The sequence below is a fragment of the Genypterus blacodes genome, unplaced genomic scaffold, assembly GCF_046128005.1.
Source record: "Genypterus blacodes isolate CSIRO-AG114 ecotype Tasmania unplaced genomic scaffold, CSIRO-AGI_Gbla_v1 ptg000121l_1, whole genome shotgun sequence".
Lineage (NCBI taxonomy): Eukaryota > Metazoa > Chordata > Actinopteri > Ophidiiformes > Ophidiidae > Genypterus > Genypterus blacodes.
The window spans coordinates 149726-169740 of NW_027466924.1; the positions used below are offsets into that span (position 1 = coordinate 149726).

The 20015-nt window shown below is 47.7% G+C and overlaps 1 protein-coding gene across 2 annotated transcripts; it reads right to left on the reverse strand.

Annotated features, from left to right (window-relative positions):
- Positions 1–750: 750 nt before the first annotated feature.
- LOC143010207 (arf-GAP with dual PH domain-containing protein 1) lies at positions 751–12289 on the reverse strand. Of its 2 annotated transcripts, XR_012964770.1 has the most exons (12): positions 11756–12289; positions 9650–9780; positions 9100–9191; positions 8281–8363; positions 8020–8132; positions 6353–6499; positions 6019–6102; positions 5801–5863; positions 4030–4101; positions 2435–2666; positions 1397–2161; positions 751–1351 (listed from the first exon to the last, which is right to left on the reverse strand). XR_012964770.1 is itself a non-coding variant. In XM_076162420.1 (11 exons), exons 1-11 carry the CDS (start codon positions 11844–11846, stop codon positions 2133–2135), a joined length of 1137 nt encoding a protein of 378 aa, XP_076018535.1. In that variant the 5' UTR covers positions 11847–12289; the 3' UTR covers positions 751–2132. The 2 variants fall into 2 exon arrangements, 1 of the variants encoding a protein (XP_076018535.1); XM_076162420.1 differs by having other exon boundaries at positions 751–2161.
- Positions 12290–20015: the final 7726 nt, after the last annotated feature.

Consider the following 20015-nt stretch of genomic DNA (forward strand, 5'->3'; position numbering starts at 1 on the left):
GGCAGCAGGGTCAGGTGTCAGGACTCCTCCTCTCAGCTTGAGAACCTCTTGATAGCGAGCACCTGCACTGCCGAAGTCTGTCCCTTCCATCAATGATTGAATTTCTGCCTTGATGTGATGTGAAACGGCTGCACTTCGTCTTCCTCCCGATGACATCCAACCGTAGCTTCTGTCAGCGATTCACCCACACACCAGTACTTCATAGTAGGTCAGACCTGCTGTTGTATCCACGCCATTCCTGCGTCCCGGGATCTTCAGCACTCCAGGGTCTCGGGTTGGATCGAGGAACGTCTCTGGCTTTCTCTCCCCTCTCCTCTCTTTAGTCCTTCCCTTCCCTTTTCTCACCTGGGTGAAAAGCCAGCACAGGCCTATAGATTTACGAGGTATTCATCTGAGCCACCAACCTGCTGTGTCCGAACACCAGGGTGTAGTTTTAAGCACCCAGCAATTATTGGCAGGGGACACACACTCACATGTACAGGACAACACTCCTAAGCAAGAGCATCACACATATACACAGAGAGAAACACAACAATCACTATGTGCTGCACTTTTCAGAACTATATTATTGATAGCGATTGCCCGTGCAGTTCTGGCTCTGTAATGTAAACAATGTAATGTAATGACACAATGGTCTGTAGCGGGTTTCCACTCATTTTGGATAGTCTATCTTTAAGAGCGTGATAAGGTGAGCAACAAACACACACGTACAACCAAACACAAATGTACAGATGGAATCCCACCAACAACTATAGAAGAAATGTTTTATTAGTGATCATGAATGCACAATGACACAAAGCCCAACAAAGAAATGCCTGGTAGAAAAGTGAGTTGATATACAATTGATCAACTGGTGTGTGTGATATTTATGAAAAACAGAAAAAAATAACTATTACTACTACTATTACTATTTAGACTTAATGTGTGCTTGCTGACAAATGCCACCTGGGGGCGCCGATACATCAACAATTACTGATCAATTCCCAATTGCTGCTTTTTCCCCGCATAACACACTGAACAGCAGTACACACGTCCCAGAAATGATACAAAATAATACAGAAGAAGTCATGATGTAAACTGTACAGGTCTGAAGCTTTAGCTCAAAGAGAAACTGGTGAAACTGCACAGTGGAGGAGTGGAGGAGCAGAGTGCAGTGGTGCAGTGGCCAGGCGGCAGTTAGAGAGTCTGTTAAGTCTATAACAAGGATGTTTGCTGCACTAATCGTCTCCAAAAGACTCGTGGGATTGTGTCAACGGGTCTATTTTCAGGCCATAAACAAATAAAATTGAGATAAAGATGTTCTGCTTTTTCATGTAATGACTTTTGTCAGGTTCACAGAATCACAGAGTGGCTGATATTTCTTTACAGACATGAACCCATGAGTGTATTAGAACACGTGTCAAAGCAGCGGTCAGGGTGCAGCTGTGATGTGAATGATTTGGCACCGCTGTGTTTTTGTCTCCTTGACTGTTTCCACTGGAACTCTGTGGCCTTCTTCACAAGCATTTCTGGTGTTTTGACACGTGGCCCCTAGGTGGCTATAGACCTAACATGCTGGGTGATAAAAACATAAGGAGCACATCCAGCCAAACAAGACAACCTGGAGTCTGCAACAGAGGGAGAGACATCATGGAAGGGGAGGGGGCAGAATCATGCAATCACCCAAGTTACACAATATGTATTACTTCTACATACTTCTTAGACCAGTGTAGGTCTCTTCCCACAGCACAACATCCAACCACTGGGACAGTAGGACCCAGTGAGCCCCATTAAAGAAGCAATGGAAATCCAGAAACAACCTCAATAGGCAGTAAACTGGGATGAAGGGGCGTAGCAACGCTTCCTTACCAGGAACACCTTCCTAAGCCAAATGTGTCCTAACATGTCAAACCACCACTCATGAAGAAGGCCGTAAAGTTGGAGCCCAGACTGTCAAGGTACCGGCAAAATAATTAAAAGCACAAATCTTTTAATTAACAACTCTGGGGAAGAAGTAAGAAAGCCATGCAGTCTGAGCCCCAGGCTGCATAGATCCCAAAGCAGAGGAGGAGGTGTGGGGGTGTGGATATGTAGAGAGGGGGGAGGAGGTGTCGGCCCCTCCGGGCCTGGGGTCCCTCCAGGCCTGGGGTCCCTCAGGGCCTGTGCTTGAACAAGGCTGCCACTGGAAAACATTAAAATCCAGATTCAGTAAAGCTAGCACTGACCAAACATTGTAATAAAATATAATATATAATTGTTTACTTATTGAGTGAAAAGCCTGACATAATGTAGGAAAGTTCATTATAAAATAATTTTCCTATCAGACTTAATCAGATCTGTTAATTAAGTAGAAGTCAATGTCTCTTATTTGTTCCCTTCTAACTTCAAGCCAACAATAGCTCCTAATAATGACTTCTGAACATTGGATGACCATGATTAAGCTCTGAGGTCTTACTCGTGTACTCCTGAGGCGACATCGTAGCACTCAGGACATCATTGAAGTGCTTCAGCCAATCCTGCTGGTCGCCCTCCGTCTCACAGGTAAACAGGAAGGAGCGGTCGGGCGTTACCATGGTAATGCCGTGTTGCCAGGCACCGTTGCAGTGGGTGCCGGCGGGCAAGCCGGCAGCGGCGCTGTAACCGTGGTCTTTGTTCCCCAAAAACACCTCACCTTTGGCAAAGGCGTCCTTCAGACAGAGAGGTCAGACAAAGGAGAGAAGAGTGAGGGGACAGGAGAGCCTTCTGTTATGTTGGTATTGATCCTTGCAGGTGTGATGCACTTGATTAGTGAAGTGTTTTTGATTGAGTTTGTGCATATAAAGTGAATACTTGGGAAAGAACTAGCAACTATCTGCACCGGAGCGTCTCCTTGTGTCTATACCAGACACAAACTAGTCAAAAGGAGTGGAGGAGATCTGCAGGTCGTCGATAACGTCAACGAAGCGACACCAGGTGTCACACAAACACCATTTTGACCTTTAGACCTCCTGCTGTGTCCTGGCGTTGGAGGGAACGTGCGACCTGGATCTCTGCAGTGATGCATAAGAACTTCCTCTTTACATTAGGAGTCTGTTCTTTCAGACGTTGACATGGTCCAGTAAGGATGTATCTTCTGGAGGAGGCTCTTGAAGGATCAGTGCTTGCTGAGGATCGTTTCAGCTCGTTTCCTTCAGTCAGAGGGCGCTTTCACTCTCTCTTATTCACTAAGCCCCTGGTTGAGCGATACTTAGACAATACAGATGATCTCTATTTTACAATCATAGTGTTGTTAATGGTCTTAAACAAAGCTCCCTCCCTGTTCTGATGTAAGCCATATCCAGATTGCGATACAGACACCACACCCTCTCTAAACTCCCCCAGACTTCCTCTGCCTTTCATCTGACAGTTTTTTTCGTGTCTGACACTCTTGGGGCAACACTTCCGTCAGTTAGCACCTATAATTATTACACTGCTCCATTGAACTGCTGCGTCAGTCACAAAGCTCAGCAGGGCCGGTGCCTCCATCCTGTGCCTTTTACTCTAACTCCCTTTACCGGCTGTACGTCTCCATGGCAATAACATTTATCAGTACATATTGTGTAATCAGCAAAAGTCCACAAAGGGGAGTGAATTTTGGACTCTCATTCATCAAGTGGCCATAAATGTGACTGCAAACCAGATATGGGACGTTCATCAACCAGGTCCATAGGTCCAGACGTTCCTGGCGGGGTGGTGGTGGTTAGAGATCCATGAGAGACAACAACCATCTCTCATCTCTACCCAAACATCACCCTTCTACACCTAAACATCAACTATTTCAGACCCAGCAGGAAAGTGTTCATCTTGTGCTTTAACCCCAAACTCTGCTGTTATGAGCCGACCAAAGTGTGTCTATGTTCCTGTGTCAGCTTGTTTATGAAACATTACTGTGTCTGCTCTCCAAATGACAACTCTCTCTCTAAATGTGTCAGTGTGGGTTTGTGTGTGTGGGTTTGTTTGTGTGGGTTTGTGTGTGTGGGTTTGTGTGTGTGGGTTTGTGTGTGTGGGTTTGTGTGTGTGGTTTTGTCATACCAGGGGATCTTTGAAGTACATGAGCCGCCTGTGGTCTAGAGTGAACCAGCGTTTCTTGAAGCCTTCCGTTTGCTGAGAGAGAGAGAGAGAGAGAGACCGAGAGACCGAGAGAGAGAGACCGAGAGAGAGAGAGAGAGAGAGACCGAGAGAGAGACCGAGAGACATGACAAATATCAAAGTCAACATCAGAAAGGCCCAACAACCTAAATCTTTATTGAATGTATTGATGAAAGCGTAAAGCTGGAGCTGAGCGTGTGTGTGTGCTGTCCGACCTCGTCTCTCTCGGCCCCTTTCCTCTGTTACACATCACCTGAGCTGTTGTTCACCCGTGAAAAGTGCATTAACCTCAGAATGACGCATGAAAGGATCCTTTAATGTCACGATTGCTTCATGCTGTCAACTGGGATTCAAGCCTTTATCGCTCCGCTTGCGTCCCACATTTGTACCATAACAGAAAAGCTAAAGCCGTCGCATCGAATGTTAACGCATCAGCTCAGCTGTTAAATATACAGGAGGCGAGGGAGGCGGCTGTCAAGGGAGAATACGGAGCGCAGCAGCTTTTGAGGCTTGGCCCAGGTGCAGAGACGGCCCGGGCCTGCTTTCAGATAATGAGGACGTTCAGGTGCCCGGCTGCTGACAAACGCTTTGATTTCCTCACTTCAGGCAGAAGCCACTTGCTACTTCTCATTTTGCGAGCGGCTCCTTCCACAAATACGTGTCGCAGGAGACGGGGAGAAGAACGACGACGCCCATTTAGCACATATCAGCCCGACGCAGCAAGTTTGTGAAAGCTTTCATCTCTCAGCCTGACAGACGGAGACGAAACCCAGAGACTGCCTGTGTGAATACGTTTGTGTGTGTGTGTGTGTGTGTGTGTGTGTCTGCGCCTGTCTGAATACACCAGCTGTGTCAGAGGCTCAGGTTCCATGGTGTGTGTGTGTGTGTCCTGTGTAGGTAACCACTTAACTTCCTGTCCTGGTGCAGCATGAGTCTGCACTCAGCATGAAGCCTTTAACTCTCTCTCCCCTCAGACTGACGGTAAGATGAATGAATCTCTCACATCACGAAATATAAATGGGATTCTACATTACGTTACATTACGGTCATTTGGCAGACGCTTTTATCCAAAGCGACTTACATTACATAACCACCCTTCACAGAGGGGGGAGCAATTGAGGGTTCGGTGCCTTGCTCAGGGGCACCTCGGCAGGGGCTCGAACCAGCGACCCTCCGGTTCCCAAGCGGAAGCACTACCCACTGAGCCACTGCCTCAGTGGGCCTCTAAATGGGCCTCTAAATGGCCGACAGGTAAACGTCTTGTTTGGGTCTCCGGTCATGGATGGACCCGTGTGTGTGTGTGTGTGTGTGTGTGTGTGTGTGTGTGTGTGTGTGTGTGTGTGTGTGTGTGTGTGTGTGTGTGTGTGTGTGTGTGTGTGTGTGTGTGTGTGTGTGTGTGTGTGTGTGTGTGTGTGTGCCGGGTCAAGCTCCGAGCCGGACTCATTTGCTTTTGCTTTTGCTCAACTTTTGAGACAACAATGCACCTACAGAAGAGACAGCCTGATGCGTTTAAAGGCCCGTCGTGTTCACACACACACACACACACACACACACACACACACACACACACACACACACACACACACACACACACCTGCCAAACTGGCTTCAAGAGAACAAAGATCACAATGACATCAATCTGTCACCCAGCCGGAGATAGACTGTGTGTGTGTGTGTGTGTGTGTGTGTGTGTGTGTGTGTGTGCGTTACATACCCTGGGGCCCGTCTTTTCCATGTATCCCTCCTTCAGAAAGTTGCGTGTGAGTTTGGGTATGAGCTGAAAACGGCGAGCAAAGGAATCCAGAATAAACAAGAAAACTTTGTGAAACAATCAAACTTCCCTCTTTCATCAAATCATCAATGTGTGTGACAGAGAGAGAGGGGGATAGAGAAGGAGAGAGAGAGGGAGTGTGTGTGTGTGTGTGTGCTTACCTCAACATCTGTAGCTCCAGGGAAGGCCACTTTGAGATAGTGAAGCTGAACTGCCCGAATCGAATTTAACCAGTCGACAATCTCCTGATGAAGGGAGAGAGAGAGAGATGGAGAGAGAGAGAGAGAGAGAGAGAGAGAGAGAGAGAGAGAGAGAGAGAGAGAGAGAGAGAGAGAGAGAGAGGGGGGGGGGGGGGTTAAACAATTTCTCTTGGTCGTGCTGAACAAACTCAAACTTGCTTTAGAGAAACAGAAAGGGAAAGTAAAGATTACAAATAGTGAACCTCACACACACACACACACACACACACACACACACACAAACACACACACACACCTTGCCGTTGTCGTGGTAGATGAAGATGTTGCGGGTGCTGTAGTCTTTGAGGTAGGTGATCTGCAGGCCGTTGGGGTTTCCAATCTTCTCCGGCTGGAAGGTGGCGTTGATGGTGTCCACCTTGATCACTGCCTTGGGCTCCTTCGCCTGAGGAGAGGAGAGGAGAAGAGAAGAGAAGAGAAGAGAAGAGAAGAGAAGAGAAGAGAAGAGAAGAGAAGAGAAGAGAAGAGAAGAGAAGAGAAGAGAAGAGGAGATAAGGAGAAGAAGAGAGGAGAGGAGGGGAGAAGAGAGGAGAGGAGAAGAGAGGAGAGAAGAGAAGAGAAGAGAAGAGAAGAGAAGAGAAGAGAAGAGCAGAGAAGAGAAGAGAAGAGAAGAGAAGAGAAGAGAAGAGATAAGGAGTAGGAGAGGAGAGGAGAGGAGGGGAGAAGAGAGGAGAGGAGAAGAGAGGAGAGAAGAAGAGATAAGGAGAAGAAGAGAGGAGAGGAGAAGAGAAGAGATAAGGAGAAGAAGAGAGGAGAGGAGGGAAGAGGAGAGGAGATAAGGAGAAGAAGAGAGGAGAGGAGGGAAGAGGAGAGGAGATAAGGAGAAGAAGAGAGGAGAGGAGATAAGGAGAAGGAGAAGAGAAGAGAAGAGAAGAGAAGAGAAGAGAAGAGAAGAGAAGAGAAGAAGAAGAGAGGAGGGTAGGGGAGATGAGGGGAGGGGAGAGGATATAAGGAGAAGAAGAGAGGAGAGGAGGGGAGAGGAGAGGAGTCAGACTCAGACTAAAGGTGGTGGGACTCTGTTGTATTCAGAGTTAAGGTGGTATTCAGGTGTTATGCTCACTTCAGTGTTCTTTGGTAGATAAATATTGAAAACAACAGCAAACAAATGAATTGAACCTTAAATCTCCTCATGGTCCTAAATGTGTAAACTAGGCCTGAGTAAACTCACAGTGATGATGCTGGATTCAGTCCACTCATAAAGGATGTATGGCCTCATTCAGAGCATGATGAAAGGGTTAACATGCGTGTCATGAATGTGTACGCACATCACACTCAATACACACTTGATGAAGATGACACTCTGTCACTGCCTGCCTGGTAACCAGCTATTGGCATCAGAGTGCAAGCGTGCGTGTGTGCGTGTGTGCGTGTGTGTGTGTGTGTGTGTGTGTGTGTGTGTGTGTGTGTGTGTGTGTGTGTGTGTGTGTGTGTGTGTGTGTGGATGAGCGCCTCAGGGCAACATCTCAAAGTAGCATCTGAACACCAGTCTGCGTGTGTGGCTTAGGTGGCGAGGTCACACACACACACACACACACACACACACACACACACACACACACACACACACACACACACACACACACACACACACACACACACACACACACACACAATGTTGATTCTATAAAACTAAAATGTACAAAATCCCTAAGAATACAAAAAAAAAGAAAAATTGTAATCTGCCAGGGAAACGATTCCAGAGATAAATGTTTAACCCTTTATACAAACAAAGTGCAGATGTAAAACCTCAGACGCTGAGCTGACAGCACACAGAGCGTACAGCCTGTCTGAGCACGCAGAGCAGTGTCCATGATTATACTGTCAACGCTGTGTGTGTGGGTGTGTGTGGGTGTGTGTCTGTGTGTGTGTGTGTGTGTGTGTGTGTGTGTGTGTGTGGCCGCTCACGTCATATTTGGTGAAATACTTGAGCGTGCCCTCTCGCTCTGAGAGAACAAATCGCCTGCTGAGGAACTGCCCGTTGTCCCGCCCCCTTTTCATCAGCATACCATCTCGAGTCCCTGCAGGAATCCAGCACAGGTCATGAGGGTGAATGGGAGGGAGAGAGAGAGACAGAGGAGGAGGGACAAGGAGAGAGAGACAGAGAGGGAGGGAGAGAGAGAAAGAAAGAAGGGGTGTGTGTGTGTGTGTGTGTGTGTGTGGACTCACCTTCCTCATATATAAGGTTAACTCCAGGGTCGCAGAACTCTTCCCTCTCATACTTCGCTCTGATCCACTGTTCTCTCAACACCCTGTGTGTGACACACACACACACACACACACACACACACACACACACACACACACACACACACACACACACACACACACACACACACACACACACACACACACACACACACACACACGTCCATCAAAACCCTCCATTTACATAAAGTGACTGATCAACTGAGTGGGCTGAGATAGGGTCAGGTTTATTGATCGCTAACACGTGTGAACCAAATACACTTCACACTGTGATATTATTGATAAAGGACAATCAGATTGAATCGGATCAATTTTTGCGTGATATGTCCTCCCGTTTCTTTGTTTTGTCTCCCCCCTGTCTCCCCCCTGTGTCTCCCCCCCATGATGCATTTCGCAATGACGTCTTCCTGTAAACACGCCTATGAGATCATCATACTAGCAACACTAATGTCAGGTGAGTCTCCATGGTTACATTGTGTGTCACTTGAACACATCTTCACTTGTTTGTCTCACATCCTGGCTCTCTTTCTCCACACACAGATGTTCAGAGCCGGAGTGTGTTGGGTGCTGGAGGAGCAGAGATAAGCGCCCAGGCTCGCCCACTTGGTGGTGGAATGATTTCAGAATGAGGTTTCATAATCAGAGGCAGGGAGACGTGACGGAGCTTGAGTGAAACAGGAACGAGCCGGGCTGCACCTCAACGCTACACATGCACATACAACACGTGTGCTTTCTTTGATTTGGTTATGGGTGTGAGTGTGTGTTGCTATGGTTACTCACTGGCAGTCTCTGTGGGTTGGTTTGTAGTAGTAGATGGGAACGGCGGCCTCATATGTACTCTTCATCAGCTGATTTCCGTTCTCAGCCATGAACTGGAGCGCGGGGGCACACACACACACACACACACACACACACACACACACACACACACACACACACACACACACACACACACACACACACACACACACACACACACACACACACACACACACACACAATTAATGGAAGGAGAGAGCAGTGGAGGACGAATGACATTATGGGGTCGTTACATTAAGGACTTTCTTCCTCTCAAAAGTAGAATAAAAATAAATGATAAGAGACAAATGATGTAACAAAAAGACAGATGGACATTTACTCTCTGGCGCCATCATCATTTATCAGCTAAACTCCTAGAATGTTAGAAAACATCCTCCTCACTGTCAGAAGATCATATGAGGAAGATCTGAAATGAAGAGCACTTGATTTATAATAAACAATCCCGTGTGTGTGTGTGTGTGTGTGTGTGTGTGTGTGTGTGTGTGTGTGTGTGTGTGTGGGAGTCTCTCACCTTCACCTCCTGGTCCTCCCAGTGAGACAGACTCAGGGATTTGACTTTGCCGACATCGGGGATGTTGCGGTGGATCCCAGAGCAGTCCAGGCAGATGAACACACCCAGGGAGCAGTTACCCCACTCTGGGTCTGCAGGGGGGGGGGGGGGGGGTACAGGGAGGAGGGACGGCTCGGCATCATAAGTAATTGAGATCGATTGATTTATTAATAAACACTCAAATCTCTAGTGCAGATTTCATAGAATGGTGTGATGAATAATGAAACATGAAGTCTGCGGTCTTTCTGGTGAATGTTTGCTCTGCTTGGCCACACCTGTCTTATCTCCCTGACACACACACACTGCAGCCTGCCAGTAAACCCAGTGTGTGTGTGTGTGTGTGTGTGTGTGTGTGTGTGTGTGTGTGAGAGAAAGAGAGAGAGGGTTGACCCAGTTATCAGCAGATCAGAGACAGAGAAAAAGAAAGATGAAGGGTGAAGAGAGAGAAAGACAGAGACAGAGAGTGAGAGAGAAGAGAAAGAGAGAGAGAGAGAGAGGGGGGGGGAGAGAGAAACAGAGGGGAGAGAGAGAGGGAGACATAGAGAGACATCTAGAGAGAGCGAGAGAGAGAGACAGACAGACAGAGAGACAGACAGACAGACAGACAGACAGACAGACAGACAGACAAAGAGACAGTTAGACAGTTAGACAGACAGACAGACAGACAAAGAGACAGACAGACAGACAGACAGACAGACAGACACAGACAAAGAGACAGTTAGACAGACAGACAAAGAGACAGACAGTTAGACAGACAGACAGACAGACAGAGAGACAAAGAGACAGACAGACAAACAGACAGACAGACAGACACCGGATGTTCTCTGAGTATCTGAGTGTGTGTGTGTGTATGTGTGTGTGTGTGTGTGTGGTTTGTGCTCACGCCTCACATCTCTAACATCGATACTTCACAATGCAACAGAACGAGAGATGAATTAAAAATGAACCCAGGCCAACACACAAAATGGCCGCGTTTCATCAGCAGGCAGGAGATGAGGCGATAAGAGCGCCACTGTGGGGAGAAACGTGAAGAAGAAAAGAGGGAAGAGGCCGCAACCCCAACCACACAACTCAGAGTTATGAATCATTATTAAATCTGAGTCACGGCAAACTTCCTCGCATGAGCAAATATGGAAGCAATATGTGAAGCAGCAGAACAGCCTCAGGGCCCGTTAATACACACACACACACACACACACACACACACACACACACCAGCAGCAGCAGCAGCTCTGTCCACCTGATGGACGGACCTGGACACACAGGGTTCTGTATTAGGAGAGACACGGTGCAGCTGCAGGCTTTGGACCAGAAGAATCTCAAAGGATTTTTCTGTCCCTCTGAAAGGTTCAGGCACGTTTAGGGGGCGGGGTTCTAGGCCACTTTAACCCAAATACACAGTAGTACCATACTTAGGTTTCCAATGCAGGTTGTCCTTGGACACGCCCCCTTGTGGAAGCGTTCCATTTCACCATTCCAGGAATTTAGCTGCACTTCACTCTGGAGTGGGTCCTTTGGTTTGTTGTGTAGTGAAGTTAGACGAGGGCTTCTTGTGTTAGCAACTCTTTGAGATTTACTATTGGAGACTATTTGGAATAAACTTTCATGAAATCTGCTGGGGCTTGGTGGAGGTATGAGCTCTCCATGAGGGTTACATATAGGTTTAACCATCACACAACACAATAGTCTGCATGTATGTCAGGGTGGGTGAGGTGAAGGCAAGCAAGTCAGGACCTGCTGAGGCCTGTGAAGGCTTCTGATCCTGCAGGGTCTACACAACACAGAATGAGAGAGAGAGAGAGAGAGAGAGAGAGAGAGAGAGAGAGAGAGAGAGAGAGAGAGAGAGAGAGAGAGAGAGAGAGAGCAAGAGCTACAGCTTCACCTGGAGACAAGAGAGAGAGAGAGAGAGAGAGAGATAGATAGATAGATAGATAGATAGATAGATAGATAGATAGATAGATAGATAGATAGATGACATGCATTGCGCCCCCTACCTGTCGGCCCTGGCAGCGCAGCGGCCGGGTTGGAAACTGATTCGTGCTGATAAAAGTTAAATAAAGCTCTTACACGGCGCGCCGCAGTCTGCGCATGCGTCATTTCCAGGTTTCTGCAGAATCTCCTTCAATGTTCGGGTCGACCTCTCATGTCTCATCGACATTGCAGCGTCTCCTCCGGGTCCGCGGGGCGGCAGCGGGGTCCGGGGTGCTGGGGCAGCGGGGCGGGGGGTGAGACGGGTGAGAGGAGTGAGAGGGGCGGGCAGGTCCGCACAGGTCCGCACAGGTGAGCTCTCACGGCACAGGCGAGGAGAAAAGTCACCTAAAGTGCGTTGAGAAAGTTTCCATCCAAATGTCCGCCCTGTCTGTCCCTCTGCTGCGGGGGACAAACTCCCGCTGTTCGCCGCCGACGGTCCTGCTCGGTCGCGCCGTTCCCCTCTTCCAGCGTTCCACCACGGATCAGCCTGTCCGACCGGCCGCGGGCTCCTGTGCGCTCTCCGCGGGGTGTGTGTGTGTGTGTGTGTGTGTGTGTGTGTGTGTGTGTGAGGAGGACTGACTCCCTCGGAAGTGAGCGGGGAGGTAGGCTTGTTCACACTTGCTTTTCCGCATAACTGTGGCTCAGGCTTCCATCCGTGTAGCACCGACGCCCACCTGCGGGTGCAGGACGCGGGCTCACCTCACCTGCCTGCCACAGAGCGGGGCGGCGGGGATTGAGCCCGACAGCCGAACGAACGGGGTCCAGTCATGTTGTTCTGATTGATCACGCAAAGCGGCTCATCAGCCATCAGACACATGTTAGTAGCGTTGGACAAGACCGGATGTGGTTGAATGCACAGAGTCGAGAGTCGGTTTCAAGTGAGAAAAACACAAACGGACGTGGCGCGATGGTGTGACAGGGTCCGGGGTTTGGGACCGGAATGGTTTTCAGTGATTCGGACCTTATTTGTCATTTAAGTTTGTACGTGATTTATTTGATAGAGTTCGTGTCACGTGATCAAGAAACCGTTTTTTTTCTCTATTATTTGAAAACTTTTTCTCAAAATGTGTTGTCTTTTTAAAGAGTGATGTTTGTGTATTTTCCCAGTAAAATAAATTTATAGCTATGCCAATTATTATTAATACACACCTTCTTTACTGTTTTCCTCTGGATTTCTTTCTGATATTTGTTTTGTCAGAACGTTCAGAAAAAATCACTGATTATCAATAGATTCACTACTTCACCCTGCAGTTTCCTCGTTACATCGGTAGGTGGCGACATTTCACTGCCTTTGAGCCCGTGCAGCCTGTGTGTGTGTGCTTTCAAGTGTAAAAGCTGAAAGTCACCTCCTCCAAACTCCAGTCTGCTCATTCCTGAACTTTGAGCCTTCATTTGTCAGTTTCAAGTCACATTCATTTAGGATTCCATGTTTACATTTTAGGATCCATTCCAGACCGAATCATGGTGTTCCATAAATGTTCCTCCTCTTCTTCAATGGCTCCTGTGGGGCACAACATCTGTTTACATGCAAAATATACAAATACAGTTCGGACAATTTGGCGAGAACTGCGACAAACGAGTGCTTGATTGCGATTTTATACGAGCGGATTTCCCCTGACAGCGAGTGGGCTAAAGCTAAAGCTAAAGCTAAAGCTCTGTTACTGAGCTCATTTGTCAACACCAAACAGGCAGACATGTGAAGCTCCACAGTAGCTGGTCTCTTCCCTCCCTCCCTCCCTCCCTCCCAGTCTGTACATCTTCTTCTCCCCTCTGTTTCGGCACAGCTGACGTCAGCCTGTGTGTGTGTGCACTGACTCCTAAATGATCGAGGTGAAGTGTTTCTGTGTGTTTGAGCGAGACGCCCATCACGTCAATGAAGACAAAGTGATTTGTTTTTACAGGCCAAAATGAATAAAAGACACACAAACACAACTAATGAATTCATAGTAGCTCTGCCATCTCTCTCTCTCTCTCTCTCTCTCTCTCTCTCTGATGATTTATATTCACGCAGTTGGTGGCATTTTGAAGCTTGCTGGGTTTGACAGCCGCTAAATGGCAGCCGGTCCAGGCCATTAGTCCGTACGTGTCTTGCCTGGGGGCGTCTGTCCTGTCTGCGGCCCGGCCTTTTGGTGAGGTCCGCTGAAACGTAGAAGCAGAAACAACTAGAAGTAACATCCCAGAATACACACTTCTGCTGATCTACTGTAAATCACAATCACATTAGAAACAGGAGTTGATCAAACGTGTGCTGTGGCTCCATGTGGTGTATTCGCTGCTGCTGTGATGATGTCATACTTAGAGTAACTCTGGTTGTGAAGGTTTATATTCGGTTGGCTTCAAACCCGTCCTTGGCTGTAAGTGTGAGAGGAGAGGAAGAGGAGCGTGGCTTTGTTCTGGTGTACATGCCTGGTTGGGGCTTAAGGGAAAGAACGAAGAAAAAAAGATGGAGGAACATCAGAAACAGCAAAACCAACAGCAGCAGGGAGAGAGAGAGAGAGAGAGAGAGAGAGAGAGAGAGAGAGAGAGAGAGAGAGAGAGAGAGAGAGGGAGACAGAGAGAGAGACAGAGAGGGAGAGAGGGTGGGAGAGAAAAAGACAGAGAGGGAGGGAGAGAGAGGGAGAGGGAGAGAGAGTGTGGGAGAGAAAGGCAGAGAGAGGGAACGGTAGAGAGAGACAGGGAGAGAGAGAGAGAGAGATAGAGAGACAGACAGACAGACAGACAGAGAGGGTGGGAGAGAAAAAGACAGAGAGGGAGGGAGAGAAAGGCAGAGAGAGAGAGAGGGAGAGGGAGAGAGAGACACAGAGAGACGGAGAGAGGGTGGGAGAGAAAGGCAGAGAGGGAAAGGGAGAGAGAGAGAGTGAGAGAGAGAGAGAGGGTGGGAGAGAAAGGCAGAGAGAGAGAAAGGGAGAGAGAGAGAGAGAGAGAGAGAGAGAGAGAGAGGGTGGGAGAGAAAGGCAGAGGGAGGGAAAGGCAGAGAGAGAGAGAGAGAGAGAGAGTGCCTCATGTCATGGAGTTAATGGGGTTTTGCCAGTTCCCATCATCCCACAGCCTTTTGAACCGGGGCCTTTGCATACAGAAAGATCATTACCACCTCCAGGGCCGCAGGAGCGACCGGCTACAGTTTGATTCTGGTTCCTAATCACGGCCGGGGGGGGGGGCGGGGTCAGCGTCAAACATCTCAACCAAACTCACAGGGGGATTTGAGGTGAGCAAGCGTGTGTGTGTGTGTGTGTGTGTGTGTGTGTGTGTGTGATCCAGCATCTGATCTTTGGATTTGACGCAGGAGAGGGAGGGAGGGAGGAAAACAACTCTCACACTCTTATCAGAGCTGGAAATTGATTAAAGAGACGAGGCTCTCAAACGTCTCTGCCTGGAGTCAGACGGCACGACGATGTCATCGCCCCTGTTTGTTGTTTATCCGATGCACAAATTGTTTTTAGAGGAAACGTAGTTGCTTCTGTGATTTGTCTGATAAAACGACCTGAAAGGACCAGGACTCACTCTGGTTGTGTGTGTGTGTGTGTGTGTGCGTGTTAGACTCCTACCTCACACCACTCCGTCGCTTTACCTTGCCTGGTGACCGCACAGATGAGGGTCAGAGGTCAAATCGGGTCGGATGAGAGGAAACCAATCCCCTTCATTTAAAGCTGCACTACGCAACTTTTTACGACATCTGACTTCATCCTCACTGAGCCCAGAATGACACGTTTGTTACAGGAGAGGAAGAGGAGCCTCTGTGGCTTGCTCCAACCTCCCGCCCAACATCTCCTCTTCTTCATTAGCGCCGGAAAATCAAAATCAAACAAACAAAACAACTCAAATCGTCCTTCTGAGTCATTTCTGTCTTTAAACCTCAAAGTCTTCATGGACCAAATCACAAATTTCATCTTTGTCCTAATGTTTCTAATCTAATCTCAAACATGACACTCTGCTTTCTTCATCGACGTGTACGCATCACATCTGCACACTGAGTGGAGACAAATGGACTTCAGGTGATTTGGCTGTGAGCTTTACATTCAGCAGCAGTGATTGATTCCTCATGGCTGAGGTCTTAAGTGCACAGCTGACCCCTCCTGTGCATAAACAGCCTCTCAGAGAAGATCAACCAGGCTACCCACAATGCAACAGTCAGCCAGCCTTAACCAGCACTGAAGTGCAGCAAAATGTAAATAAAAAAATCACCGTGACACACATGTACTGCACACTATATACAGCATACAGCATACACACACACACACACACACACACACACACGTGCTGACCCACACACATGCACGCACGCACACACACGTGCAAGCGCACAAGCCTGAGTTGCTGGCTGTCATATTAGATGAGTTATAAATCTTTCATCTGTTCAACTGCAGGTGGCAGTGTGTGTGTGTGTGTGTGTGTGTGTGTGTGTGTGTGTGTGTGTGTGTGTGTGTGTGTGCGTGCTCTTGGTTACTATGTGTGTTTGTAACAGTTTGACATTTGAGTGTGGGAAGTGAAGATCAAACTGTGCTCGGCTTGGGCAGAGCATCTGTTTCCTCCATAAACTGGCAGGATCTCTGCATGCGTGTGTGTGTGTGTGTGTGTGTGTGCGTGTGCGTGTGCGTGTGTGTTTTCTCTCTGATGTTACGTCCTTACACACAGCACATCTCCAAACTTGTCAGTTATATTGGTATTTCATATTTGCTGTAGATTCTCATGGTGAGGATGAAGCCTGATGTGTGTCTGTGTGTGTGTGTGTGTGTGTGTGTGTGTGTGAGGCGACCCCCTCCCGTCTGTCTCTCCTCTCTCTGTCTCTCTCTCTCTCTCTTCTGAGTCCACGTGAGGTAGGGAACAGAAAGTTCTTAGATTCTTAGTTCTTCTCTCTCTCTTTGCTTTTCCACCTCTTCATTTAGATAAGCAGATTACGGCGGCGCAGTGGGAGGAGCCTCAGACTTGACTTTATACCTGCTGCATAATGACTTTGCCCCGGCCTCGAACGTTTCTTACAGCCCGGGCTCGGCGCCAGCACGGGTTACAGCTTCAACGGCGGGAACAATAGAGTTCACCGTTCATGACAGACAGGAGTCGGCACAGAGGCAGGCAGAGTGGAAGGAGTGTGACGGTGTGTGTGTGTGTGTGTGTGTAATAAAATTAATGCTAAGAGACAATCATGACAAATCCATTGAATGAGGCAGGACGAGGAAGAATAAGAAAGAAGAGAATGTGTCTCTTTAACCAGCAGGGAGAGGACAGATGAGGACAAAGACAAAGTGTCGCTCCAAGTGCAGTCACATTCTGAGTGAGGCTAAATGTTAAAGCGTCAGCCGTTATTGAGACTGAATCTGAATCTGACTCTGAGTGCTCAGGCCTCAGTCACATCCACAGATCAGCAGTTTGCTCACGAAGAGGCAAAGCGTTTTAAGAGGTTTATCTGACCAACAGACAGTGTGTGTGTGTGTGTGTGTGTGTGTGTTTGCGCTGTGAGGCTTTGGTGTGCATTGAAAAATGAAGAGCAGAATGTAAAGTGTGGGCTGAGGCTTAAACCCAAACTGCATATCAGGCAAAAAGGGAGGAAATGAGATTGGAGTGTGTGTGTGTGTGTGTGTGTGTGTGTGTGTGTGTGTGTGTGTGTGTCTAAGAACCAGAAGGCGTGCATGGATAATTCTGTGAAGTGAAGAAAGTTTCCTGTCGTCGCTCCCTTAAAGGGTTAATTAACCCCGTAGAGGTTAAAGCTTGTTAACAAAAAAAGAATTTAAAGAAATAATAATACATTTCCTGGTGGTTCTAAAACATTTTGTTCCTATATTTAAACATTTATACGGGAGAATGACAAAATAGTCTTTATTAAATAATGTATTTTTAATAATAACATTTAACACTGATTTTAAAAATGTCTTCACATTTTCTCCATTTAAGATTGTCCGAAAAGTAAAAAGTCCAAAATCGTATTTGAGTTTTATTCTTTAAATGTAATGGGGGGGTCAAATTTAAATAAACCTTTTTTTTTATCATTTAGAATGATACAGAAACACGGACACACACACACATCCCATGTGCTTTCACACACAGAGCCCAACATGTGTGCATACATCTACCAGAGTCCTCTCTCTCTCTCTCTCTCTCTCTCTCTCTCTCTCTCTCTCTCTCTCTCTCTCTCTCTCTCTCTCTCTCTCTCTCTCTCTCTCTCTCTCTCTCTCTCTCTCTCTCTCTCTCTCTCTCTCTCTCTCTCTCTCTCGGCCCTGATTGCATTTTTTTAATGGGAAATCTGGAGGAAATTCCGAGGCTCCTTCTTTTATTACACTGGGAATTCTATCAAGAGACACACACACACAGGACCATTTCATGTTGCCACTTTGAAAAACTGATTTCCCATCAAAGTGTGTGTGTGTGTGTGTGTAACTTGTATTCAATGATATCACGGTACCACGTAAACTGAACCTTAAATGATTTAGAGCTCTGTGAGATGTTTACGTTGAGTCAAGTGAGAGCGTGTGTGTGTGTGTGTGTGTGTGTGTGTGTGTGTGTGTGTGTGTGTGTGTGTGTGTGTGTGTGTGGTTGAGTGGGCGAGAACAGCTGACTGAAATGGGATCATGCGTACCTGTTTGTTTGTTTACATGCTATCTTGTCTCTGCATCCTGTGTGAGTTCTGCTCCAATTCTCAGGTGGTGTTAAGCTATTGTAGTACAGTTCAGCTCAGCCTGAGGCAAGACACAGAAAACCAGACTGTGTGTGTGTGTGTGTGTGTGTGTGTGTGTGTGTGTGTGTGTGTGTGTGTGTGTGTGTGTGTGTGTGTGTGTGTGTGTGTGGATGAGATGTGATCTGCTGCAGTTTCACACTCTGCACCTTGTTGGCCAAGTGGTCACAGTCAGATCAACCTTATGGACACCTTATTTTCACTCAGTGTTGTTGTTGTCAGTGCTTCTGAACTTAATCAACAATTCAGTTCAGAAGCTTTTACAGCACTTTACCGCAGTGTCATAAGTAAATCCATCATTCTAACCTGAACATTGCTACGTAAGCGTGTTTGTTAGCTAACATTAGAATTTTAGCCGTTATTCAAACTCCATTTGTCTGCGTCGTGATGGGGAGTCACAGGAGTCACAGGAGTCAAATGAGTCACAGGAGTCGAAGGAGTCACAGGAGTCACAGGAGTCACAGGAGTCGAAGGAGTCGAAGGAGTCACAGGAGTCGAAGGAGTCAAATGAGTCACAGGAGTCAAACTAGTTTTTCTAATTTCTATGATTTTCCAAACGTATTTGGACGAGCACTTTGACTCGTCATCGCAGGTCAAGATGACTGACGAGTCCGCCCCCGCGTCTAGAAAACAACAGCGGCGTCTCACACAAACACTGAGGCGATGTTATCAGAAATAACAACAGGCTGATGTGGTTTCACACGTTTTCATGGAAACGTTTGTGTGCAACTCTTTGTTACTCAGACGTTTTGAATACGGAGTGTTCCTTCTCTCTGTGCTGTGTGTGTGTGTGTGTGTGACGGAAGGTATAGGTGATTCTTCTATGTGACGTCTAACTTGACTGGTGTTGGGTGTGTGCTGCTGTCTGTTGGGCTCAGAAAAGCCCTGTTAAAGTATCATATCACCATGGAAACGCAATCCGGGTGCTGAAAGTGTGAAAAAACGTCACGCTTGAAAAGCCAGAAAGAAAGACCTGGGGTTCTGAAGAAGCGGCGGCGGTTTGTTCCCCATCAAAGACAGTAAGGTCTCTCTTTTTGGATTTGCTTGAAACCTGTAAGGAGATACTTACAGCATCCTGTGCAGGGTGGAGGAGGGCTGGGGTGTGACCGCACCGGGCTCCCCTGGACGGGCCAAAGAGACACAGAGAGAACATGCAAACACATTCAAACCCAGAACCTTCTAGAACAGTCCACTCTGCTGAGCCCAAACCCGAGCCTCCACCCCGACCCTGAGCTGCAGGGATCCAGGTGAGTTAAGTTCTGGTGACAGCAGCAGAAGATACGGCAAACATCAGCGTCTGCGTCTGCGTCCTGTGCTCCGACCACGCCGGCCGTACGGATGCTGGTTGAAGAAGAGAGCGTGTGTCAAAATGAGTGAGCACCTTGAGCGTTACCACCTGTGGGGGAAGAAGGCAGGACCAAACATTCACCTGGATAACGCTGATAACCGATTGGCCAATATGATGAGACGCCAACACGTCAGGGTTTGACCCACTTCTCCAAGTCTCAGGTGGTAAATAAATGACGTCACCACCTTAATGATCAAACCGGTTTGTTAGTCGGACGAGTGGAGCTCAGCAACTCTGTGTACTTCACTGAAACACACACCAACATTGACGCAGTTCCAACTGGAACTTCTCCGCATCCGTCACCATTCCAAAGAAGGAGTTCAGGAGTCAGGGAGGGGTTGTTG